Genomic DNA, 23,093 nt, shown 5'->3' on the forward strand with positions numbered 1-23,093 from the left:
TAAGATTAATCCCACGTTTCACATTTCCTTATTAAAACCTGTTGTTTTTTCTCCCTTGTCCCGGCAGACAGACCTCCCCCTCCGCCTCGTGTCATTGGAGGCCAGCCGGCTTATACCGTCCATCGGATACTGGATTCCCGCCGGGTGCAGCGGTCCTGGCAGTATCTGGTGGACTGGGAAGGCTACGGTCCCGAGGAGCGCTCCTGGGTTCCTGCCAAAGACATACTGGACCCTGACCTCATTCGTCAGTTCAGGGCCCTCCACCCTGAGAGAGCTGGTAGGAACGTCAGAGCCGTTCCTAGGGGGGATTCTGTCAGGATTTGGCCAGGGTTGTTCCGGTTTTTGGTCACTAGATGCCCCCATTGTGCCTTTTGACCTTTTGTTTTCCCTTGATCCCCATTATTATTTGCACCTGTGCCTCGTTTCCCCTGATTGTATTTAAACCCTTTGTTTTACTCAGTTCTTTGCTCTGTGTTTGTATGTTAGCACCCAGCCCTAGTACTCTGTGAACTCTTGTTGATCCCGGTGGACTCTTGTGGAATTCTGTTTTTTGTTCTAGTTTGTTTTTAAGTATCTTTTGAGTCTTTTTTGTGCTATACCTTCCACCTTGTGGATTTACCTTTTTGTCTTGGAGGATTACCTTTGTTCTTGTGGAATTCCTTTTGAGGTTGTGGAGTTACATGTTTTCCTGAAGAACTTCACTTTTTACTTCATTTAATACACCGTCTCAAGTACTGCTGTGTCTGCCTCATCTTCTGGGTTCTGCTGACTATTCGTGGCTCAGTTCGTTTAGTGACTGTTTCTCACTCCGGAGACCCGGGTTCGTACCGGGTCCTGACATATACCTGTAGTCCTATGTGTGTCTCTATACCTGTAGTCCTATGTGTGTCTCTATACCTGTAGTCCTATGTGTGTCTCTATACCTGTAGTCCTATGTGTGTCTCTATACCTGTAGTCCTATGTGTGTCTCTATACCTGTAGTCCTGTGTCTCTCTATACCTGTAGTCCTATGTGTCTCTCTATACCTGTAGTCCTATGTGTGTCTCTATACCTGTAGTCCTATGTGTCTCTATACCTGTAGTCCTATGTGTGTCTCTATACCTGTAGTCCTATGTGTGTCTCTATACCTGTAGTCCTATGTGTGTCTCTATACCTGTAGTCCTATGTGTGTCTCTATACCTGTAGTCCTATGTGTGTCTCTATACCTGTAGTCCTATGTGTGTCTCTATACCTGTAGTCCTATGTGTGTCTCTATACCTGTAGTCCTATGTGTGTCTCTATACCTGTAGTCCTATGTGTGTCTCTATACCTGTAGTCCTATGTGTGTCTCTATACCTGTAGTCCTATGTGTGTCTCTATACCTGTAGTCCTATGTGTCTCTATACCTGTATGACTGTGTGCAACCAGCCTCAGGTCAATAATACATGATTCTATACATTGGTTATTCTCCATGTTCCTTTTAAGACATGGGGTTTTCCAGTAAACCTGCAGCACTGTGATGAACTCTAATGAGATGAATCCAAAGGTATCAGTTGTTTTCTGCCAGCTGTAGCTCCCCGGTGAGAGGAAGTCATTATAACGTTTCACAGTGTGGTAGTTCACTCTGATCTAAGACAATCACCTAAAGCATCAGTGATGCACACGTGTTGGCTGTTTGATGTGTCTTTCATCATTCCAACCATCACAGCCTGGCTCTGTGAAGATCAGCCTGGCTCTGTGAAGATCAGCCTGGCTCTGTGAAAATCAGCCTGGCTCTGTGAAAATCAGCCTGGCTCTGTGAAGATCAGCCTGGCTCTGAACATCAGCCTGTCTTTGTGAAAATCAGCCTGGCTCTGTGAAGATCAAGCCTGACTCTGTGAAAATCAGCTGGATAAAGAGTTTTCTCGCTGAATAGCAACTGAATTGCGTTTAGGGATGTGGAGTTCTGTTTTTGTTCCTTTGTAGTTGAAGCAAACACAGATGTTCTGTAGCGTTGGCACGGTGATAAACACTAGAGAGGTGGGGTGTAAACAACAGACTTGTTTACAGCCACTGGAACCATCTAATCTGTGTGGTTGAGCTTTTATTTGACATGTGCAAGGAGAGCTAATCGCTCTGTGGTCAGATGGAGAGACATGGATGGCTTCCCAGATGCTGATTCTGGTCCACGGCTTCAAGCAGATGATTATTGAAAGAAGCATGTTGTTCTCTCGTAGCTGTTCTCTACTGGGAAGATCAGCGGGACCAAAGCAGCGAAGCTCAAAGCCAGTTTCAGCCTCCTCCATGACACCTTGAAAAGGTAAGTGATCTCATCTCTCCCTGTCCATAGACGCTCCTTACACGTTTACATGGATAACACCAGCCACTCTGTATGAGGACTGGAATGGACCTGTGCCATATTATTGACCCATCAGTACCTGTTTAACATGACCCATCAATACCTGTTTAAAATGACCCATCAGTTCCTGTTTAACATGACCCATCAGTTCCTGTTTAACATGACCCATCAGTTCCTGTTTAACATGACCCATCAGTTCCTGTTTAACATGACCCATCAGTACCTGTTTAAAATGACCCATCAGTACATGTTTAACATGACCCATCAGTTCCTGTTTAACATGACCCATCAGTTCCTGTTTAACATGACCCATCAGTTCCTGTTTAACATGACCCATCAGTTCCTGTTTAACATGACCCATCAGTTCCTGTTTAAAATGACCCATCAGTTCCTGTTTAACATGACCCATCAGTACCTGTTTAACATGACCCATCAGTACCTGTTTAAAATGACCCATCAGTACCTGTTTAACATGACCCATCAGTACCTGTTTAACATGACCCATCAGTACCTGTTTAACATGACCCATCAGTAAGAGCCTGTTTAAATGACTTAAATGTAAATGTAAAATGACTCATCAGTTCCTGTTTAAAATGACCCATCAGTACCTGTTTAAAATGACCCATCAGTTCCTGTTTAACATGACCCATCAGTTCCTGTTTAAAATGACCCATCAGTACCTGTTTAAAATGACCCATCAGTACCTGTTTAAAATGACCCATCAGTACCTGTTTAACATGACCCATCAGTTCCTGTTTAACATGACCCATCAGTACCTGTTTAACATGACCCATCAGTACCTGTTTAACATGACCCATCAGTACATGTTTAACATGACCCATCAGTTCCTGTTTAAATGACCCATCAGTACCTGTTTAAATGACTTAAATGTAAATGTAAATGACTCATCAGTTCCTGTTTAAAATGACCCATCAGTACCTGTTTAAAATGACCCATCAGTACCTGTTTAAAATGACCCATCAGTACATGTTTAACATGACCCATCAGTTCCTGTTTAAAATGACCCATCAGTACCTGTTTAAAATGACCCATCAGTACCTGTTTAACATGACCCATCAGTACCTGTTTAACATGACCCATCAGTTCCTATTTAACATGACCCATCAGTTCCTGTTTAACATGACCCATCAGTACCTGTTTAACATGACCCATCAGTTCCTGTTTAACATGACCCATCAGTTCCTGTTTAACATGACCCATCAGTTCCTGTTTAACATGACCCATCAGTTCCTGTTTAACATGACCCATCAGTTCCTGTTTAACATGACCCATCAGTACATGTTTAACATGACCCATCAGTTCCTGTTTAACATGACCCATCAGTACATGTTTAAAATGACCCATCAGTACATGTTTAACATGACCCATCAGTTCCTGTTTAACATGACCCATCAGTTCCTGTTTAACATGACCCATCAGTTCCTGTTTAACATGACCCATCAGTTCCTGTTTAACATGACCCATCAGTTCCTGTTTAACATGACCCATCAGTTCCTGTTTAACATGACCCATCAGTTCCTGTTTAACATGACCCATCAGTTCCTGTTTAACATGACCCATCAGTTCCTGTTTAACATGACCCATCAGTTCCTGTTTAACATGACCCATCAGTACCTGTTTAACATGACCCATCAGTACCTGTTTAACATGACCCATCAGTTCCTGTTTAACATGACCCATCAGTACCTGTTTAACATGACCCATCAGTACCTGTTTAACATGACCCATCAGTTCCTGTTTAACATGACCCATCAGTTCCTGTTTAACATGACCCATCAGTTCCTGTTTAACATGACCCATCAGTTCCTGTTTAAAATGACCCATCAGTTCCTGTTTAACATGACCCATCAGTTCCTGTTTAACATGACCCATCAGTACATGTTTAACATGACCCATCAGTTCCTGTTTAACATGACCCATCAGTTCCTGTTTAACATGACCCATCAGTTCCTGTTTAAAATGACCCATCAGTTCCTGTTTAACATGACCCATCAGTTCCTGTTTAAAATGACCCATCAGTACCTGTTTAAAATGACCCATCAGTACCTGTTTAACATGACCCATCAGTACCTGTTTAACATGACCCATCAGTACATGTTTAACATGACCCATCAGTTCCTGTTTAACATGACCCATCAGTTACCTGTTTAAATGACTTAAATGTAAATGTTTAAATGACCTCATCAGTTCCTGTTTAAAATGACCCATCAGTACCTGTTTAAATGACCCATCAGTACCTGTTTAAAATGACCCATCAGTACATGTTTAACATGACCCATCAGTTCCTGTTTAAATGACCCATCAGTACCTGTTTAAAATGACCCATCAGTACCTGTTTAACATGACCCATCAGTACCTGTTTAACATGACCCATCAGTTCCTGTTTAACATGACCCATCAGTACCTGTTTAACATGACCCATCAGTTCCTGTTTAACATGACCCATCAGTACATGTTTAACATGACCCATCAGTACATGTTTAACATGACCCATCAGTTCCTGTTTAACATGACCCATCAGTACATGTTTAACATGACCCATCAGTACATGTTTAACATGACCCATCAGTACATGTTTAACATGACCCATCAGTACCTGTTTAAAATGACCCATCAGTTCCTGTTTAAAATGACCCATCAGTTCCTGTTTAAAATGACCCATCAGTACCTGTTTAACATGACCCATCAGTTCCTGTTTAACATGACCCATCAGTACATGTTTAACATGACCCATCAGTTCCTGTTTAACATGACCCATCAGTACATGTTTAACATGACCCATCAGTTCCTGTTTAACATGACCCATCAGTACCTGTTTAACATGACCCATCAGTACCTGTTTAACATAACCCAATAATAATATATGCCATTTAGCAGACGCTTTTAAATCCACTTACAGTCATGTGTGCATACATTAAAGATGGGTGGTCCTTGAGGATCGAGACCCACTACCCTGGCGTAAGACAAGCGCCATGCTCTGACCAACTGAGCTACCAGAAGGACCGGTTTGTTTAACATGACCCATCAGTTCCTGTATACCCTGAGTATAAAAAGCATTATGAACATGATATTGTTTCCATGACAGACTGAACAGGTGAATCCAGGTGAAAGATATGATCCCTCATTGATGTCACTTGTTAAATCCACTTCAGTCAGTGTAGATGAAGGGGAGGAGACGGGTTAAAGAAGGATGTTTAAGCCTTGAGACAGTTGAGACATGGATTGTGTCTGTGTGGGTAAGACAAAATAAGTGCCTTTGAACAGGGTCTGTTAGTAGGTACCAGGAGGACCGGTTTGTGTTAAGAACTGCAACGCTGCTGGGTTTTTCAACCTTTTCCTGTGTGTATCAAGAATGGTCCACCATCCAAAGGACATCCAGCCAACTTGACACAACTATCGGAAGCATTGAGTCAACATGGGCCGGCCTCCCTGTCTGGAACGCCATCTCGACACCTTGTAGAGTCCATGCCCAGAGGATTGAGGCTGATCTGGGGGCGAAAGCGGGTGCATCTCAATATTAGGAAGGTGTTCCTAATGTTTTGTAGACTCAGTGTATAACTACCCATCTGGACGCCCAGTTGAGGTGAAAGTCTGTGACAGAGGCTGGTCCCTACCAGCATCTGTGTCTGTGTGCCACTAGGACCTGTGTGATTCCCCTCCTACCTGAGGTGATGAGCTGAGCCAGCTGACCACATCTCTGCCCTGTCATATGACCCATAAGTACCTGTGTCTGTCTGTGACTCTCATTACCCACCCCAGCTCTCAGCAGTCAGAGATCTGTCTGTGACTCCCATCTCCCCACCCCAGCTCTCAGCAGTCAGAGATCTGTCTGTGACTCCCATCTCCCCACCCCAGCTCTCAGCAGTCAGAGATCTGTCTGTGACTCCCATCTCCCCACCCCAGCTCTCAGCAGTCAGAGATCTGTCTGTGACTCCCATCTCCCCACCCCAGCTCTCAGCAGTCAGAGATCTGTCTGTGACTCCCATCTCCCCACCCCAGCTCTCAGCAGTCAGAGATCTGTCTGTGTCTGTCTGTGACTCCCATCTCCCCACCCCAGGTCTCAGCAGTCAGAGATCCGGCTGCTGCAGGAGGCCAAGCAGTTCAGAGCAGAGCTGGAGCGCCAGCAGAGAGATCTGGAGACGGCTGAGCAGTTCCCTGAGGGGCCGGACACAGAGGTCAGCCGCATGAGACAGCAGCTCCTCAAGTTCCACAACGACCTGCATCAGGCAGAGGAGAGGGACTACCAGATGAACTACCAGCTAGAGTGGTGAGGACACACACACTGACTAGAGCCTAGCGTAGAGAGAGAGAATGTCTGTGTGATGTGTGTCTATCTGTCTGTCTGTCTGTCTGTGTCTATCTGTCTCTGTCTGTGTGTCTGTCTGTCTGTGTCTGTCTGTCTGTCTGTGTGTCTGTCTGTCTGTCTGTCTGTCTGTCTGTGTGTCTGTCTGTCTGTGTGTATCTGTCTGTGTGTATCTGTCTGTGTGTCTGTCTGTGTCTGTCTGTGTGTATCTGTCTGTGTGTATCTGTCTGTGTGTATCTGTCTGTGTCTGTCTGTCTGTATCTGTCTGTCTGTCTGTGTGACTATCTGTCTGTCTGTCTGTCTGTGTGTCTGTCTGTGTGTATGTCTTCCTATCTGTCTGTGTGTCTGTGTGTCTGTCTGTCTGTCTGTATCTGTCTGTGTGTATCTGTCTGTCTGTATCTGTCTGTGTGTATCTGTCTGTATCTGTCTGTCTGTCATCTGTCTGTCTGTCTGTCTGTCTGTCTGTCTGTCTGTCTGTCTGTCTGTCTGTCTGTCTGTCTATCTGTCTGTGTATCTGTCTGTGTCTGTCTATCTGTCTGTGTCTGTATCTGTCTGTCTGTCTATCTGTCTGTGTCTGTCGTCTGTCTGTGTTGTCTGTATCTGTCTGTCTGTGTCTGTCTGTCTGTCTGTGTGTCTGTGTGTCTGTCTGTCTGTGTGTGTCTGTCTGTCTGTGTCTGTCTGTCTATCTGTCTGTCTGTCTGTCTGTCTGTCTGTGTGTCTGTCTGTCTGTCTGTCTCTGTCTGTCTATCTGTCTGTCTCTGTCTGTCTGTCTGTGTCTGTCTGTCTGTCTGTCTGTGTCTGTCTGTCTGTCTGTCTGTCAAGTCTGTCTGTCTGTCTTGTCTGTCTGTCTGTCTGTCTGTCTGTCTATCTGTCTGTGTCTATGGTCTGTCTGTCTGTCTGGTCTGTGTCTGTCTGTCCTATCTGTCTGTCTGGTCTGTCTCTGTCTGGGGTTAAGGGTATGCCCAGCTCTTGAGCCACTTTAGTCCAGTCAGTCCTGGAAGTGGTATGTGCGGCATGTAGCCTAGGAGTAAGAGCGTTGGGCCAGTAACTGAAAGGTCACTTCGAATCCCTTAGCGACAAAGTGAAAAATCTGCCATTGTGCCCTTGACAAGGCCCTTAACCTAATTAGCTCCAAGGTTGCTGTTGATAATGGCTGACCCTGGCTGTGACCCCACTCTCTGAGGGTGTCTCAGGGGGATATGCAATAAACACATTTCCATTTCACACAGGACAAATATAACCCACCAAATGATTCATTATTAGGTGTTCCTCTGCCTCTAGCCAGCTGTGTCACTAGTCTCCTCCACGTGTTCTCAACAACACTCCTGTCCTTGTGTCCGAAAGGTCAAGCACGCCTCCGAAACACAGCACGGAAAAGAACGGCGCTGTCCTCTCTCTGCACAACACACACAGTTAGAAAGGCCACGGAGAGGCCATTGGAACATTGCTTAGCAACTGATGAAACAAGCTTGTGTGAAAAACTAAGAAAGAGGATATGAAAGGAAAGGTCTCTTCATCAGTCATTTAATCAGCAAGGACTACAATACGGCTCTGGCTGTCCCAAATGGCACCCTATTCTCTATATAATGCGCTACATTAGACCAGGGACCATAGGGCTCTGGTCAAAAGTAGTGCACTACATAGAGATTAGGGTACCATTTGAGACGTACACTATGATTCACCAGGGACGGGGCCTAGAACACATTGTTCCTGAAGATATGACCTTCGTATCTGTGGGTAAATGATATTCACATTGTTCCTGAAGATATGACCTTCCTATCTGTGGGTAAATGATATTCACATTGTTCCTAAAGATATGACCTTCGTATCTGTGGGTAAATGATATTCACATTGTTCCTGAAGATATGACCTTCCTATCTGTGGGTAAATGATATTCACATTGTTCCTGAAGATATGACCTTCCTATCTGTGGGTAAATGATATTCACATTGTTAAGATGAGAAGGCCTACGTATCTGTGGGTAAATGTTGTTCCTATTGTTAAGATGAGAAGGCCTACGTATCTGTGGGTAAATGTTGTTCCTATTGTTAAGATGAGAAGGCCTACGTATCTGTGGGTAAATGTTGTTCCTATTGTTAAGATGAGAAGGCCTACGTATCTGTGGGTAAATGTTGTTCCTATTGTTAAGATGAGAAGGCCTACGTATCTGTGGGTAAATGTTGTTCCTATTGTTAAGATGAGAAGGCCTACAGCAGTAATTGAAATATGAGGCTAAATGAAAAGCATTGCTTACATTGCATTCTGACTAGATGTTGTAATGAAGTCGGCTGTCTCTTGTTGTATATTATCTTGTGGATGCGTATAGCTCTGACAGTCCGTTTGGCAGCCTCTTCCCCTGGTGAATTACCCTCCATACGACAGACAGATGCTCACTGGGAAGATATGTCTTCAGATGTGCAATGTTAAGCCCTTGATCACAAGCCAGACAGATTTTAAGGAATTCAACTGTCAGTCATTTGCTTCAAATGCAGTATTTACAGCTGACCAGGAAGCAACACAAGTGCTGTGAAAGTAGCCTGGAGGGCTGTCTGTCCATCCAGCAATTTCTCACTGAGGAGATTTTACACGTGTCAGGAATGTAATATCTACTGCTGGACTTAAATACCTGAACCCTGTCAACAGTTGAACTCAGTTGAACCTTTCACATAGTAGCAAGCACTGACAAACCACTGTTTCACTCAGATGTTGCCAAGAAACGCTCAGAATTTGACCAACACTTTTCTGAAAGCAATACATATTTTCAGTATGGCTACATGGCCGTATTTCCCTGCCTGTTTTATCAACTGAGTTACAGTAGAACCCTGGTCGTCTGTCCTCCACCACTATGTTAGGGGGTTGAGCTGAGGCCGAGGCAAGGTTACTTGAGCATATTGCACAGCCACTTGTTTCCAAGCTTGTTGTCAACGTTGGTCATTTTTTCATCTTTCTGTATTTCTGAGAATTTATGTTCACGTTCCTTCCTCTTGTTCCTTCCTCTAAATCACGGGTGTCGACATCATTCCACGGAGGTCCTAGTGTCTGTGGGTTTTAGGTTTTTCTTTTCAATTAAGACCTAGACAACCAGGTAAGGGGAGTTCCTTAGTAATTAGTGACCTGAATTCATCAGTCAAGCACAAGTGAAGAGTGAAAGCCTGCAGACACTCGGCCCTCCGCGGAAGGAGTCTTCCACGTGCTGTAAATGATGCCGTGTCTGTTTACAGTCTCACAGAAGAGAAGCTTTGCCTGGAGAAAGAGTATGAGTCTCAACCCAAACCAGTTGTAAGTATCTCAGCGCAACAGTGCAACAGTCACAGATTTATCTCCCATTGATAGTCATTCACATGATCTGTCCCATCATACACCACAGCATGACATTCCACAGCATGACACACCTACAGCAGTAAATCCCTCATTTAGAAGCAGAGAAATGACACACACAGTGAAAGGACAGAGAAACAGACGGTGTCTTTGCTGCGTACCATACAGGCATCCTTGTCCAAATGCTTGATTAATGAGGCTGGCTTCTTCACATGGTTCAGTCTCCTCGTTGTCACTGGGTTGTGGTACCATACATGGTTCTGTCCCCTCGTCGTGTCACATGTTCTGTCTCCTCGTTGTCACTGGGTCGTGGTACCATACATGGTTCTGTCCCCTCGTTGTCACTGGGTCGTGGTACCATACATGGTTCTGTCTCCTCGTTGTCACTGGGTTGTGGTACCATACATGGTTCTGTCTCCTCGTTGTCACTGGGTTCGTGGTACCATACATGGTTCTGTCTCCTCACTGGGTTGTACCATACATGGTTCTGGGTCACTGGGTGGTACCATACATGGTTCTGTCCCCTCGTTGTCACTGGGTCGTGGTACCATACATGGTTCTGTCTCCTCGTTGTCACTGGGTTGTGGTACCATACATGGTTCTGTCTCCTCGTTGTCACTGGGTTGTGGTACCATACATGGTTCTGTCTCCTCGTTGTCACTGCATGGTTTTGTCAACTGGTACCATACATGGTTCTGTCTCCTCGTTGTCACTGGGTCGTGGTACCATACATGGTTCTGTCTCCTCGTTGTCACTGGGTCGTGGTACCATACATGGTTCTGTCTCCTCGTTGTCACTGGGTCGTGGTACCATACATGGTTCTGTCTCCTCGTTGTCACTGGGTCGTGGTACCATACATGGTTCTGTCTCCTCGTTGTCACTGGGTCGTGGTACCATACATGGTTCTGTCTCCTCGTTGTCACTGGGTCGTGGTACCATACATGGTTCTGTCTCCTCACTGGGTTGTACCAGACACTGGGTAAGGGGGTACCTTACATGGTTCTGTCTCCTCGTTGTCACTGGGTCGTGGTACCATACATGGTTCTGTCTCCTCGTCACTGACACGTGTCATGGTTCTGGGTCACGTGGTACCATACATGGTTCTGTCTCCTCGTTGTCACTGGGTCGTGGTACCATACATGGTTCTGTCTCCTCGTTGTCACTGGGTCGTGGTACCATACATGGTTCTGTCTCCTCGTTGTCACTGGGTCGTGGTACCATACATGGTTCTGTCTCCTCGTTGTCACTGGGTCGTGGTACCATACATGGTTCTGTCTCCTCGTTGTCACTGGGTCGTGGTACCATACATGGTTCTGTCTCCTCGTTGTCACTGGGTTGTGGTACCATACATGGTTCTGTGTCTACCACTAAGTGAGGCCCGATCATTGATCTAATGATATTTTACATTACTCCTTTAATGAACTTGTTATTACAGTTGGTTTGGTTACAGTTAAATAGTAGTTACTTTTTAACACCCATTACAGCTACACTATAATCACATGGATTTATATAGTCAGACTCCCAGGAAAGTCACGACCCAGCTATTACCTTTGATATCCCCTTCAAATAGCTGGCACAGTACTGTGTGTGTGTCCATGATTTGCACTTGCATGAATGTGTATTTGTCTCAATGTTGATGTGTTTTGTATGTCCCATAAGCCATTTCCTGGTGTGTCCTCAGGAGCTGGAGAAGCGTGCGAAGGCCTGAAGGACAGCAGTGAGGAGCTGAGGAAGGAGGTGTCTCAGAGGAGACAGGAGATACACAGCCTGCTGGAGGACATGGAGGCCAGACACAAACTGATGACCAGGGAGCAGAGAGAACTGGACCACAAGAAGGACAGCATAGTAAACAACCAGGTGACAGGTTGGAGCGGGCAGAGGGTGGTAGAGGGAGGGCACAGGGTGGTAGAGGGAGGGCACAGGGTGGTAGAGGGTGGGCAGAGGAGGGCAGAGGGTGAGGGCAGAGGGTGGGCAGAGGGTGGGCAGAGGGTGGGCAGAGGAGAGGGTGGGCAGGAGAGGGAGGGCAGAGGGAGGGCAGAGGGTGGTAGAGGGAGGGCAGAGGGTGGTAGAGGGTGGTAGAGGGTGGTAGAGGGAGGGCAGAGGGTGGTAGAGGGTGGTAGAGGGTGGGACAGATAGAGGGAGGGCAGAGGGTGGTAGAGGGTGGTAGAGGGAGGGCAGAGGGTGGTAGAGGGTGGTAGAGGGTGGTAGAGGGTGGTAGAGGGTGGTAGAGGGTGGGCACAGGGTGTGGTAGAGGGAGTGGTAGAGGGGTGTTAGAGGAGGGTGGTAGAGGGGTGTTAGAGGAGTGGTGACCAGGGTGGTAGAGGGGTGAGGGAGAGGGAGTGGTAGAGGGTGTTAGAGGGAGTGGTAGAGGGGTGAGAGGACAGGGGGTGTTAGAGGGGTGTTAGGGAGTGGTAAACAAGGGGTGTTAGGGAGTGGTAGAGGGGTGTTAGGGAGTGGTAGAGGGGTGTTAGAGGGTGGTAGAGGGTAGAGGGGTGTTGGGGAGTGGTAGAGGGTGGTAGAGGGGTGAGGGTGGTAGAGGGGTGTGTTAGAGGGTGGTTAGTAGGGTGGTAGAGGGGGTAGAGAGTGGTAGAGGGTGGGCAGAGGGTGGGCAGAGGAGTGGTAGAGGGGTGTTGTGGTAGAGGGTGGGTAGTGGGGTGTTAGAGTGGTAGTGGGGTGTTGGGAGAGTGGGTGGTAGCAGAGAGTGGTAGAGGGTCAGTCTTGTGTTTAAAACAACATAGAGAAGGGCATGATTTAAAACCATTGAAATAGAAGAACTCATTAGTCTTCCTATAATGTCCTTCTCTACGGCGTGTCGTCCTGTGTCACCAGGCTGAGTTGGCCCAGCTTCTGTCTGTTCCTGGCCAGTTGGGGAAGGAGATTGAGAGGATCAACAGGAAAAAGATGTACGTAAGATGTGTCTGGCTATGAATTCATGTATTGGTGATGTGCTACATAACCTTCATAACTAACTCTGGAGCTACTAAAGCAGGAAGTAAGGCCATGTTCATGAGTCATGGAAGGGAGACTCCCAACGTAAACCTTGAACCAGTCCACAGTTTTTTGGGGCACCTACCAAGAGTAAACGGCTAACCCTACAGACCAATGTCTCTGCCAAAACTGTCTGGAATGACGTCTTTGCAGGCTGTTTTGCTCGCTGGGTTAAGCCTACAGTCTACCAGCCTGGTGTCATGCATGTCTTCCTCTGTGGTGGCCAGGGAGGTTGAGAAAAGTAAGGCGGCCCTAGACGAGCAGCTGTCTGAGGTGGCGGCTCTGCAGAAGAGGACAGAGGCTCGCTGTCGCTCCCTGGAGGAGGAGAAGAGGGAGGTGAGGAGGCAGGTGGAGGGGCGCAGGGCACACCTGGAGGCTGCCGAGAGGGAACACAGCATGCTGCAGAAAGAGCAGGAGATGACCAAGGAGAAGGAGGTCATTATGATGGGACAGAGGTACAGGACAGGCGGCAGACAATGTCCATGTATCTAGAGCAGCATCTGTATGCAGCGATAGTACCTACAGTTGAAGTCAGAAGTTTACATGTACCATAGCCAGATACATTTACACTCAGTTTTTCACAATTCCTGACATTTAATCCAAGTAAAAATCCCTGTTTTAGGTCAGTTAGGATCACCACTTTATTTTAAGAATGTGAAATATCAGAATAATATAATAATTATTATTATTATTATTTCAGCTTTTATTTATTTCATCACATTCCCAGTGGGTCAGAAGTTTACATACACTCAATTAGTATTTGCTTGCATTGCCTTTAAATTGTATAACTTGAGTCCATTGTTTTGGGTAGTCTTCCACAAGCTTCCCACAATAAGTTGGGTGAATTTTGGCCCATTCCTCCTGACAGAGCTGGTGTAACTGAGTCAGGTTTGTAGGCCTCCTTGCTCGCACACGCCTTTTCAGTTCTGCCCACACATTTTCTATAGGATTGAGGTCAGGGCTTTGTGATGGCCACTCCAATACCTTGACTTTGTCCTTAAGCCATTTTGCCACAACTTTGGAAGTATGCTTGGGGCCATTGTCCATTTGGGACCAAGCTTTAACTTCCTGACTAATGTCTTGAGATGTTGCTTCAATATATCCACATCATTTTCCTACCTCATGATGCCATCTATTTTGTGAAGTGCAGAATAAACAACAATGCATAAAAACACAAAATGTTGGAGCCACAGGCACAGAACAGACAGAGCTTGATGTGTCCAGTAACAGAACAGACAGAGCTTGATGTGTCCAGTAACAGAACAGACAGAGCTTGATGTGTCCAGTAACAGACAGAGCTTGATGTGTCCAGTAACAGAACAGACAGAGCTTGATGTGTCCAGTAACAGAACAGACAGAGCTTGATGTGTCCAGTAACAGAACAGACAGAGCTTGATGTGTCCAGTAACAGACAGAGCTTGACAGACAGAGCTTGATGTGTCCAGTAACAGAACAGACAGAGCTTGATGTGTCCAGTAACAGAACAGACAGAGCTTGATGTGTCCAGTAACAGAACAGACAGAGCTTGATGTGTCCAGTAACAGAACAGACAGAGCTTGATGTGTCCAGTAACAGAACAGACAGAGCTTGATGTGTCCAGTAACAGAACAGACAGAGCTTCATGTGTCCAGTAACAGAACAGACAGAGCTTCATGTGTCCAGTAACAGAACAGACAGAGCTTGATGTGTCCAGTAACAGAACAGACAGAGCTTGATGTGTCCAGTAACAGAACAGACAGAGCTTGATGTGTCCCCCATTCATTTTGACAAGGTTTTCAATCATTGTGATGTGGATGCATTAGGTTGTATTGTCCCCATTAGTCCAGATGCTGTCTCTCAGAGCCCCCCACTGGGACCTGTCCTGCAGGGCCTTTACTGTTTCTCCCCTCTGGCCTTAGCACAAGGACGGCACAAAAAACCCATTCCACTGTAACAAGACTGAGATGGGAACCATATGCAGCTTCTCTATCTTACTGGTTCTATGTAGGCTTTGGCAGATATAAGGGGACAGTGCTGTGGGGAACAATGATAATGGGGTTTTCCTATGAGTTCTCTCTCTCTCTCTCTCTCTCTCTCTCTCTCTCTCTCTCTCTCTCTCTCTCTCTCTCTCTCTCTCTCTCTCTCTCTCTCTCTCTTGTGTCTCTCTCTCTCTCTGTGTCTCTCTCTCTCTCTCTCTCTGTGTCTCTCTCTCTCTCTCTCCTCTGTGTCTCTCTCTCTCTCTCTCTCTGTGTCTCTCTCTCTCTCTCTCTCTCTCTCTCTCTCTCTCTGTCTCTCTCTCTCTCTCTCTCTGTGTCTCTCTCTCTCTCTCTCTCTCTCTCTCTCTCTCTTTGTCAGAGGTATGCTGGACATCAATACAGGCCACTGCATCATCGCATGAGAACCTCACAAAAGCAGCGTGAGAGGGACCTCAGCTCAGAGAGCTGAAGAAGGTGGAGCTGCAGCTCAAACAGGCCCAGGACGCGCTGGTCTACACTCAGCTACTGCATGACAAGACCAAGTCTACAGTTGTTCACAGTTCACACACTAACACCAAACAGGCCCACAGTGTTCTGGTCCACAATACAGCCACTGCATCATGACAAGACCAAGTCTACAGTTAGTTCACAGTTCACACCTAACACCAAACAGGCCCACAGTGAGAGGGACCAGCTACTGCATGACAAGACCAAGTCTATAGTTAGTTCACAGTTCACAGCTCAAACAGGCCCACAGTGTTCTGGTCCACACTCAGCTACTGCATGACAAGACCAAGTCTACAGTTAGTTCACAGTTCACACACTAACACCAAACAGGCCCACAGTGTTCTGGTCCACACTCAGCTACTGCATGACAAGACCAAGTCTATAGTTAGTTCACAGTTCACACACTAACACCAAACAGGCCCACAGTGTTCTGGTCCACACTCAGCTACTGCATGACAAGACCAAGTCTACAGTTAGTTCACAGTTCACACACTAACACCAAACAGGCCCACAGTGTTCTGGTCCACACTCAGCTACTGCATGACAAGACCAAGTCTACAGTTAGTTCACAGTTCACACACTAACACCAAACAGGCCCACAGTGTTCTGGTCCACACTCAGCTACTGCATGACAAGACCAAGTCTACAGTTAGTTCACAGTTCACACACTAACACCAAACAGGCCCACAGTGTTCTGGTCCACACTCAGCTACTGCATGACAAGACCAAGTCTACAGTTAGTTCACAGTTCACACACTAACACCAAACAGGCCCACAGTGTTCTGGTCCACACTCAGCTACTGCATGACAAGACCAAGTCTACAGTTAGTTCACAGTTCACACACTAACACCAAACAGGCCCACAGTGTTCTGGTCCACACTCAGCTACTGCATGACAAGACCAAGTCTACAGTTAGTTCACAGTTCACACACTAACACCAAACAGGCCCACAGTGTTCTGGTCCACACTCAGCTACTGCATGACAAGACCAAGTCTATAGTTAGTTCACAGTTCACACACTAACACCAAACAGGCCCACAGTGTTCTGGTCCACAGCTCTGCTGCACGACAAGTCAATGGAGTTCACAGTTCACACACAGCTCCTGCACGACCTCCACTTTCAACATGTATGGACTCTGTAACGGTATCTCTCTCTCACTTTAACATTTGTTATTTTATAGATTTTAATTGGTTGACATGTCATCCCCTCATTAGCCTCTGTGCTTCCTTGATGATGTGTCCAGAGATCAAAGTGGCAGTGACACACGTCACTCACAGGATCATAAATGTCCACATGGGACATGAGTGACAGACGGAGAGAGGAACTGGAAAAGCGTCAGCAGATTTGACACCATAAAACACGACAGACGTTGGTGTAGTGACGCATGTGGAACTTCCCCTATTAATGAAGGAAACCTCACACAATATAATGTTCTCCCGGTTTTATGAACTCAATCCAATGATTTATCTGTCATTATTTATTTCCTCAGTGTAATTGTGATGTGATTGAGCTTCGCCGTCTGCCACAGTTGTATAAAACACTGTGTAACGGAGGCCTGCGTCCCAAATGGAACCCTGTTCCTGACAATAGGGCACTACTGTAAAAGTCCCGCACACTCTTAGAGAACAACGGTTCCAAAAGTGTTCTTCGGCTGACCCCATAGAAGAACCCTTTTATAGTTCCAGGTAGAAAGAACCCTTTTGGGTTCCATGTAGAACCCTCTGTGGAAAGGGTTCTACGTGTAACCCAAAAGTGTTCTACCTGGAACCAAGTAGGATTATTCAAAGTGTTCTTCTATGGGGACAGTCAAAGAACCCTTTTATGTTCTAGATAGTGTGCTCTTAGAAAAAAAGGTGCTATGTTAGGGAATAGTGTACCATTTGGAAGGCAGCCATGGTAATAACAGCCACTCTGAAATAACTGCATTGTTGCTGCTGTGTGATTGGCTGGTTAATAAGATTAATTTCTGTGATCTGAAAAGGACAATAAAGTCTTGTTCTTCTACAGTATTTGTGCTCAAACAGAGACAGGTCATATCTGTTTAGAGACATTAATACTAGGAGAGGTTGTTGTTATAGAGACATTAATACTAGGAGAGGTTGTTGTTATAGAGACATTAATACTAGGAGAGGTTGTTGTTATAGAGACATTAATACTAGGAGAGGTTGTTGTTATAGAGACAGGTCATATCTGTTTAGAGACATTAATACTAGGAGAGGTTGTTGTTATAGAGACATTAATACTAGGAGAGGTTGTTGTTATAGAGACATTAATACTAGGAGAGGTTGTTGTTATGTTATCTGTGTTTAGAGACATTAATACTAGGAGAGGTTGTTGTTATAGAGACATTAATACTAGGAGAGGTTGTTGTTATAGAGACATTAATACTAGGAGAGGTTGTTGTTATAGAGACATTAATACTAGGAGAGGTTGTTGTTATAGAGACAGGTCATATCTGTTTAGAGACATTAATACTAGGAGAGGTTGTTGTTATAGAGACATTAATACTAGGAGAGGTTGTTGTTATAGAGACATTAATACTAGGAGAGGTTGTTGTTATAGAGACATTAATACTAGGAGAGGTGGTTGTTGTTATAGAGACATTAATACTAGGAGAGGTTGTTGTTATAGAGACATTAATACTAGGAGAGGTTGTTGTTATAGAGACAGGTCATATCTGTTTAGAGACATTAATACTAGGAGAGGTTGTTGTTATAGAGACATTAATACTAGGAGAGGTTGTTGTTATAGAGACATTAATACTAGGAGAGGTTGTTGTTATAGAGACAGGTCATATCTGTTTAGAGACATTAATACTAGGAGAGGTTGTTGTTATAGAGACATTAATACTAGGAGAGGTTGTTGTTGTTATAGAGACAGGTCATATCTGTTTAGAGACATTAATACTAGGAGAGGTTGTTGTTATAGAGACATTAATACTAGGAGAGGTTGTTGTTATAGAGACATTAATACTAGGAGAGGTTGTTGTTGTTATAGAGACATTAATACTAGGAGAGGTTGTTGTTATAGAGACAGGTCATATCTGTTTAGAGACATTAATACTAGGAGAGGTTGTTGTTATAGAGACATTAATACTAGGAGAGGTTGTTGTTGTTATAGAGACATTAATACTATGAGAGTTGTTGGTCATATCTGTTTAGAGACATTAATACTAGGAGAGGTTGTTGTTATAGAGACATTAATACTAGGAGAGGTTGTTGTTATAGAGACATTAATACTAGGAGAGGTTGTTGTTATAGAGACAGGTCATATCTGTTTAGAGACATTAATACTAGGAGAGGTTGTTGTTTATCATATCTGTTTAGAGACATTAATACTAGGAGAGGTTGTTGTTATAGAGACATTAATACTAGGAGAGGTTGTTGTTATAGAGACATTAATACTAGGAGAGGTTGTTGTTGTTATAGAGACAGGTCATATCTGTTTAGAGACATTAATACTAGGAGAGGTTGTTGTTATAGAGACATTAATACTAGGAGAGGTTGTTGTTATAGAGACATTAATACTAGGAGAGGTTGTTGTTATAGAGACAGGTCATATCTGTTTAGAGACATTAATACTAGGAGAGGTTGTTGTTATAGAGACAGGTCATATCTGTTTAGAGACATTAATACTAGGAGAGGTTGTTGTTATAGAGACATTAATACTAGGAGAGGTTGTTGTTATAGAGACATTAATACTAGGAGAGGTTGTTGTTGTTATAGAGACATTAATACTAGGAGAGGTTGTTGTTATAGAGACAGGTCATATCTGTTTAGAGACATTAATACTAGGAGAGGTTGTTGTTATAGAGACATTAATACTAGGAGAGGTTGTTGTTATAGAGACATTAATACTAGGAGAGGTTGTTGTTATAGAGACATTAATACTAGGAGAGGTTGTTGTTATAGAGACATTAATACTAGGAGAGGTTGTTGTTATAGAGACATTAATACTAGGAGAGGTTGTTGTTATAGAGACAGGTCATATCTGTTTAGAGACATTAATACTAGGAGAGGTTGTTGTTATAGAGACATTAATACTAGGAGAGGTTGTTGTTATAGAGACAGGTCATATCTGTTTAGAGACATTAATACTAGAGAGTTATCTGTTTAGGTTGTTGTTATAGAGACATTAATACTAGGAGAGGTTGTTGTTATAGAGACATTAATACTAGGAGAGGTTGTTGTTATAGAGACAGGTCATATCTGTTTAGAGACATTAATACTAGGAGAGGTTGTTGTTATAGAGACATTAATACTAGGAGAGGTTGTTGTTATAGAGACATTAATACTAGGAGAGGTTGTTGTTATAGAGACATTAATACTAGGATAGGTTGTTGTTGTTATAGAGACATTAATACTAGGAGAGGTTGTTGTTGTTACAGAGACATTAATACTAGGAGAGGTTGTTGTTATAGAGACAGGTCATATCTGTTTAGAGACATTAATACTAGGAGAGGTTGTTGTTATAGAGACATTAATACTAGGAGAGGTTGTTGTTATGACATTAGAGACATTAATACTAGGAGAGGTTGTTGTTATAGAGACAGGTTATCTGTTTAGAGACATTAATACTAGGAGAGGTTGTTGTTATAGAGACATTAATACTAGGAGAGGTTGTTGTTATAGAGACATTAATACTAGGAGAGGTTGTTGTTATAGAGACAGGTCATATCTGTTTAGAGACATTAATACTAGGAGAGGTTGTTGTTATAGAGACATTAATACTAGGAGAGGTTGTTGTTATAGAGACATTAATACTAGGAGAGGTTGTTGTTATAGAGACATTAATACTAGGAGAGGTTGTTGTTGTTATAGAGACAGGTCATATCTGTTTAGAGACATTAATACTAGGAGAGGTTGTTGTTATAGAGACATTAATACTAGGAGAGGTTGTTGTTATAGAGACAGGTCATATCTGTTTAGAGACATTAATACTAGGAGAGGTTGTTGTTACTAGGAGAGGTTGTTGTTATAGAGACATTAATACTAGGAGAGGTTGTTGTTATAGAGACATTAATACTAGGAGAGGTTGTTGTTATAGAGACAGGTCATATCTGTTTAGAGACATTAATACTAGGAGAGGTTGTTGTTATAGAGACATTAATACTAGGAGAGGTTGTTGTTATAGAGACATTAATACTAGGATAGGTTGTTGTTATAGAGACATTAATACTAGGAGAGGTTGTTGTTATAGAGACATTAATACTAGGAGAGGTTGTTGTTATAGAGACATTAATACTAGGAGAGGTTGTTGTTATAGAGACATTAATACTAGGAGAGGTTGTTGTTATAGAGACATTAATCATATTGTTGTTATAGAGACATTAATACTAGGAGAGGTTGTTGTTATAGAGACATTAATACTAGGAGAGGTTGTTGTTGTTACAGAGGGATGTCAATACCCATTAATACTAAAGGTTGTGACAGAATTTCTAGGAAGACAAGACAGGAGAGACATTAGTTAGAAGTGGACAAGCTGTTATAGAGAAACTTGATTCATCAGGTAATAAAGCATATGTTTGTTGTTGTGTAGGACAGGTTGTGTGTGTGACATTAATACTAGGACAGGTTGTTGTTATGACATTAATACTGTGTGTTATGACATTAATACTGTTGTGTGTGTAGAGACATTAATACTAGGAGAGGTTGTTGTTATAGAGACATTAATACTGTGTTGTGACATTAATACTAGGATAGGTTGTTGTGTAGAGACATTAATACTAGGATAGGTTGTTGTTATAGAGACATTAATACTGTGTGTTATAGAGTGTGTGTGTTATAGAGACATTAATACTAGGAGAGTGTGTTGTAGAGACAGGTCATATCTGTGTGTGTGTGTGTGTGTGTTATAGAGACATTAATACTAGGAGAGGTGTTGTTGTGTGTGTGTGTGTGTGTGTGTGTGTGTGTGTGTGTGTGTGTGTGTGTGTGTGTGTGTGTGTGTGTGTGTGTGTGTGTGTGTGTGTGTGTGTGTGTGTGTGTGTGTGTGTGTGTGTGTGTGTGTGTGTGTGGATTGTCATATGCATTTGTGTGTGTGTTGATTCATGAAGACATATGCATTTGTGTGTGTGTTGACAGTTATATGCACAAGTGTGTGTTGATTCATATATGATTCATATATGCATTTGTGTGTGTGTTGATTCATATATGCATTTGTGTGTGTGTTGATTCATATATGCATTTGTGTGTGTGTTGATTCATATATGCATTTGTGTGTGTGTTGATTCATATATGCATTTGTGTGTGTGTTGATTCATATATGCATTTGTGTGTGCATAGCAACCAGTAGCGGAGGTGGAGACCCAGCTGATAGTACAGTGTGTGGAACAGGAACAGGAGCTGATGAGACAGTCTCACAGACACAGAGAGGAGCTCCACACCCTCAGCTGTCTGACTCAGATCAAAGCTGATGAGAGAGAGCAGAAGTCCAGGGACCGCCACAGGGCTGAGGTAAAACACATCATATCAGATCACTATAGAACATCTCACCATCAATGTTCCCTCACATTTTTGGGGGCAAATTTCAGGTCTGCTGAGCGCGAACTTGAACGTTGTTAAAATTCTGTGCAACTTCCAGCGCGTGTTTACTGTGAACACTGAGGCTCTACCCTCTTTAAGTTACAGTTTTAACAGGGGTCAGGTCGGCTACTGTAGCTATTTGATCATAATGTCTGTAGGCCTACCAGAGTGGCCTAGCATCAAAAACAGAAAATGTATCCCATAACATTTAAACATGGAAATGTCTGTTCTATCGTTCAGCCTACAGTAGCAGACAATGTGTGGTGTTCAGTGTAGGTCTACATTCCATGAGACGTTTGAATAAAACCTGCTGGACTTGACATGAACCTGTTTGACTGACAATGTTGTTGTGTTGTTTGATGCAAGACTCCACTTTACACAATAAAATGCATTATTATTCCCATACCATTATTACAGAGAATCAGGCAAATTATTGAAGCCTGTCTCAAAATACAACACTTCCCCTTTAAGACGAAACAAAATCTCTTTCCCTGACTGGCTTTTAAAAGATGGCTAGAAATGTACACTTTTTGTGGTCTTGTAGAAAGCAATCACTCCCCTATTGACGACTACAAATGATCTTGAACTGGGCTAATAACTCACTAACTAGAAAATAATATGAACAAAATGTGCACACGTGCTACATACAGCTCTCGCTTTGGTCTCAAATCAAACACATCTACTCACGACCACTCATGTTGTAAACACAGTCCAGTTCAAAGTGAATGGCACAGATCCATATATAGCAATGGTTATTTGCATATAGACCTGAGATGACACACAACATGAGATGACACACAACATGAGATAACACACAACATGAGATAACACACAACATGAAATAACACACAACATGAAATAACACACAACATGAGATAACACACAACATGAGATAACACACAACATGAGATAACACACAACATGAGATAACACACAACATGAGATAACACACAACATGAGATAACACACAACATGAGATAACACACAACATGAGATAACACACAACATGAGATAACACACAACATGAGAGAACACACAACATGAGAGAACACACAACATGAGAGAACACACAACATGAGATAACACACAACATGAGATAACACACAACATGAGATAACACACAACATGAGAGAACACACAACATGAGATAACACACAA

The 23,093-nt window shown here is 43.6% G+C and overlaps 2 protein-coding genes and 1 long non-coding RNA gene across 3 annotated transcripts in view; all 3 read left to right on the forward strand.

Annotated features, from left to right (window-relative positions):
• Positions 1–1,414: 1,414 nt before the first annotated feature.
• LOC124028002 lies at positions 1,415–11,664 on the forward strand. Its single transcript, XR_006837535.1, has 4 exons — positions 1,415–2,278; positions 6,396–6,605; positions 9,863–9,920; positions 11,641–11,664. It is a non-coding gene; the product is annotated as an uncharacterized LOC124028002 (long non-coding RNA).
• A 4-nt stretch (positions 11,665–11,668) lies between these two features.
• On the forward strand, positions 11,669–15,324 carry LOC124028000 (coiled-coil domain-containing protein 146-like). The gene is made up of 4 exons (XM_046340162.1): positions 11,669–11,816; positions 12,789–12,862; positions 13,175–13,402; positions 15,282–15,324. The coding sequence occupies exons 1-4, from the start codon at positions 11,739–11,741 to the stop codon at positions 15,322–15,324; spliced, it is 423 nt and encodes a 140-aa protein (XP_046196118.1). The 5' UTR covers positions 11,669–11,738.
• A 37-nt stretch (positions 15,325–15,361) lies between these two features.
• The window catches only part of LOC124028001 (coiled-coil domain-containing protein 146-like), a 12,421-nt gene continuing 4,689 nt past the window's right edge, over positions 15,362–23,093 (forward strand). Inside the window, exons 1-2 of the mRNA XM_046340164.1 lie at positions 15,362–15,451; positions 21,696–21,866. Coding sequence (XP_046196120.1) covers positions 21,759–21,866 — 108 coding nt within the window. The 5' untranslated portion in view covers positions 15,362–15,451; positions 21,696–21,758. The remainder of the gene's footprint in view (positions 15,452–21,695; positions 21,867–23,093) is intronic.

This window comes from Oncorhynchus gorbuscha, unplaced genomic scaffold (genome assembly GCF_021184085.1).
Source record: "Oncorhynchus gorbuscha isolate QuinsamMale2020 ecotype Even-year unplaced genomic scaffold, OgorEven_v1.0 Un_scaffold_3610, whole genome shotgun sequence".
Classification (NCBI taxonomy): domain Eukaryota; kingdom Metazoa; phylum Chordata; class Actinopteri; order Salmoniformes; family Salmonidae; genus Oncorhynchus; species Oncorhynchus gorbuscha.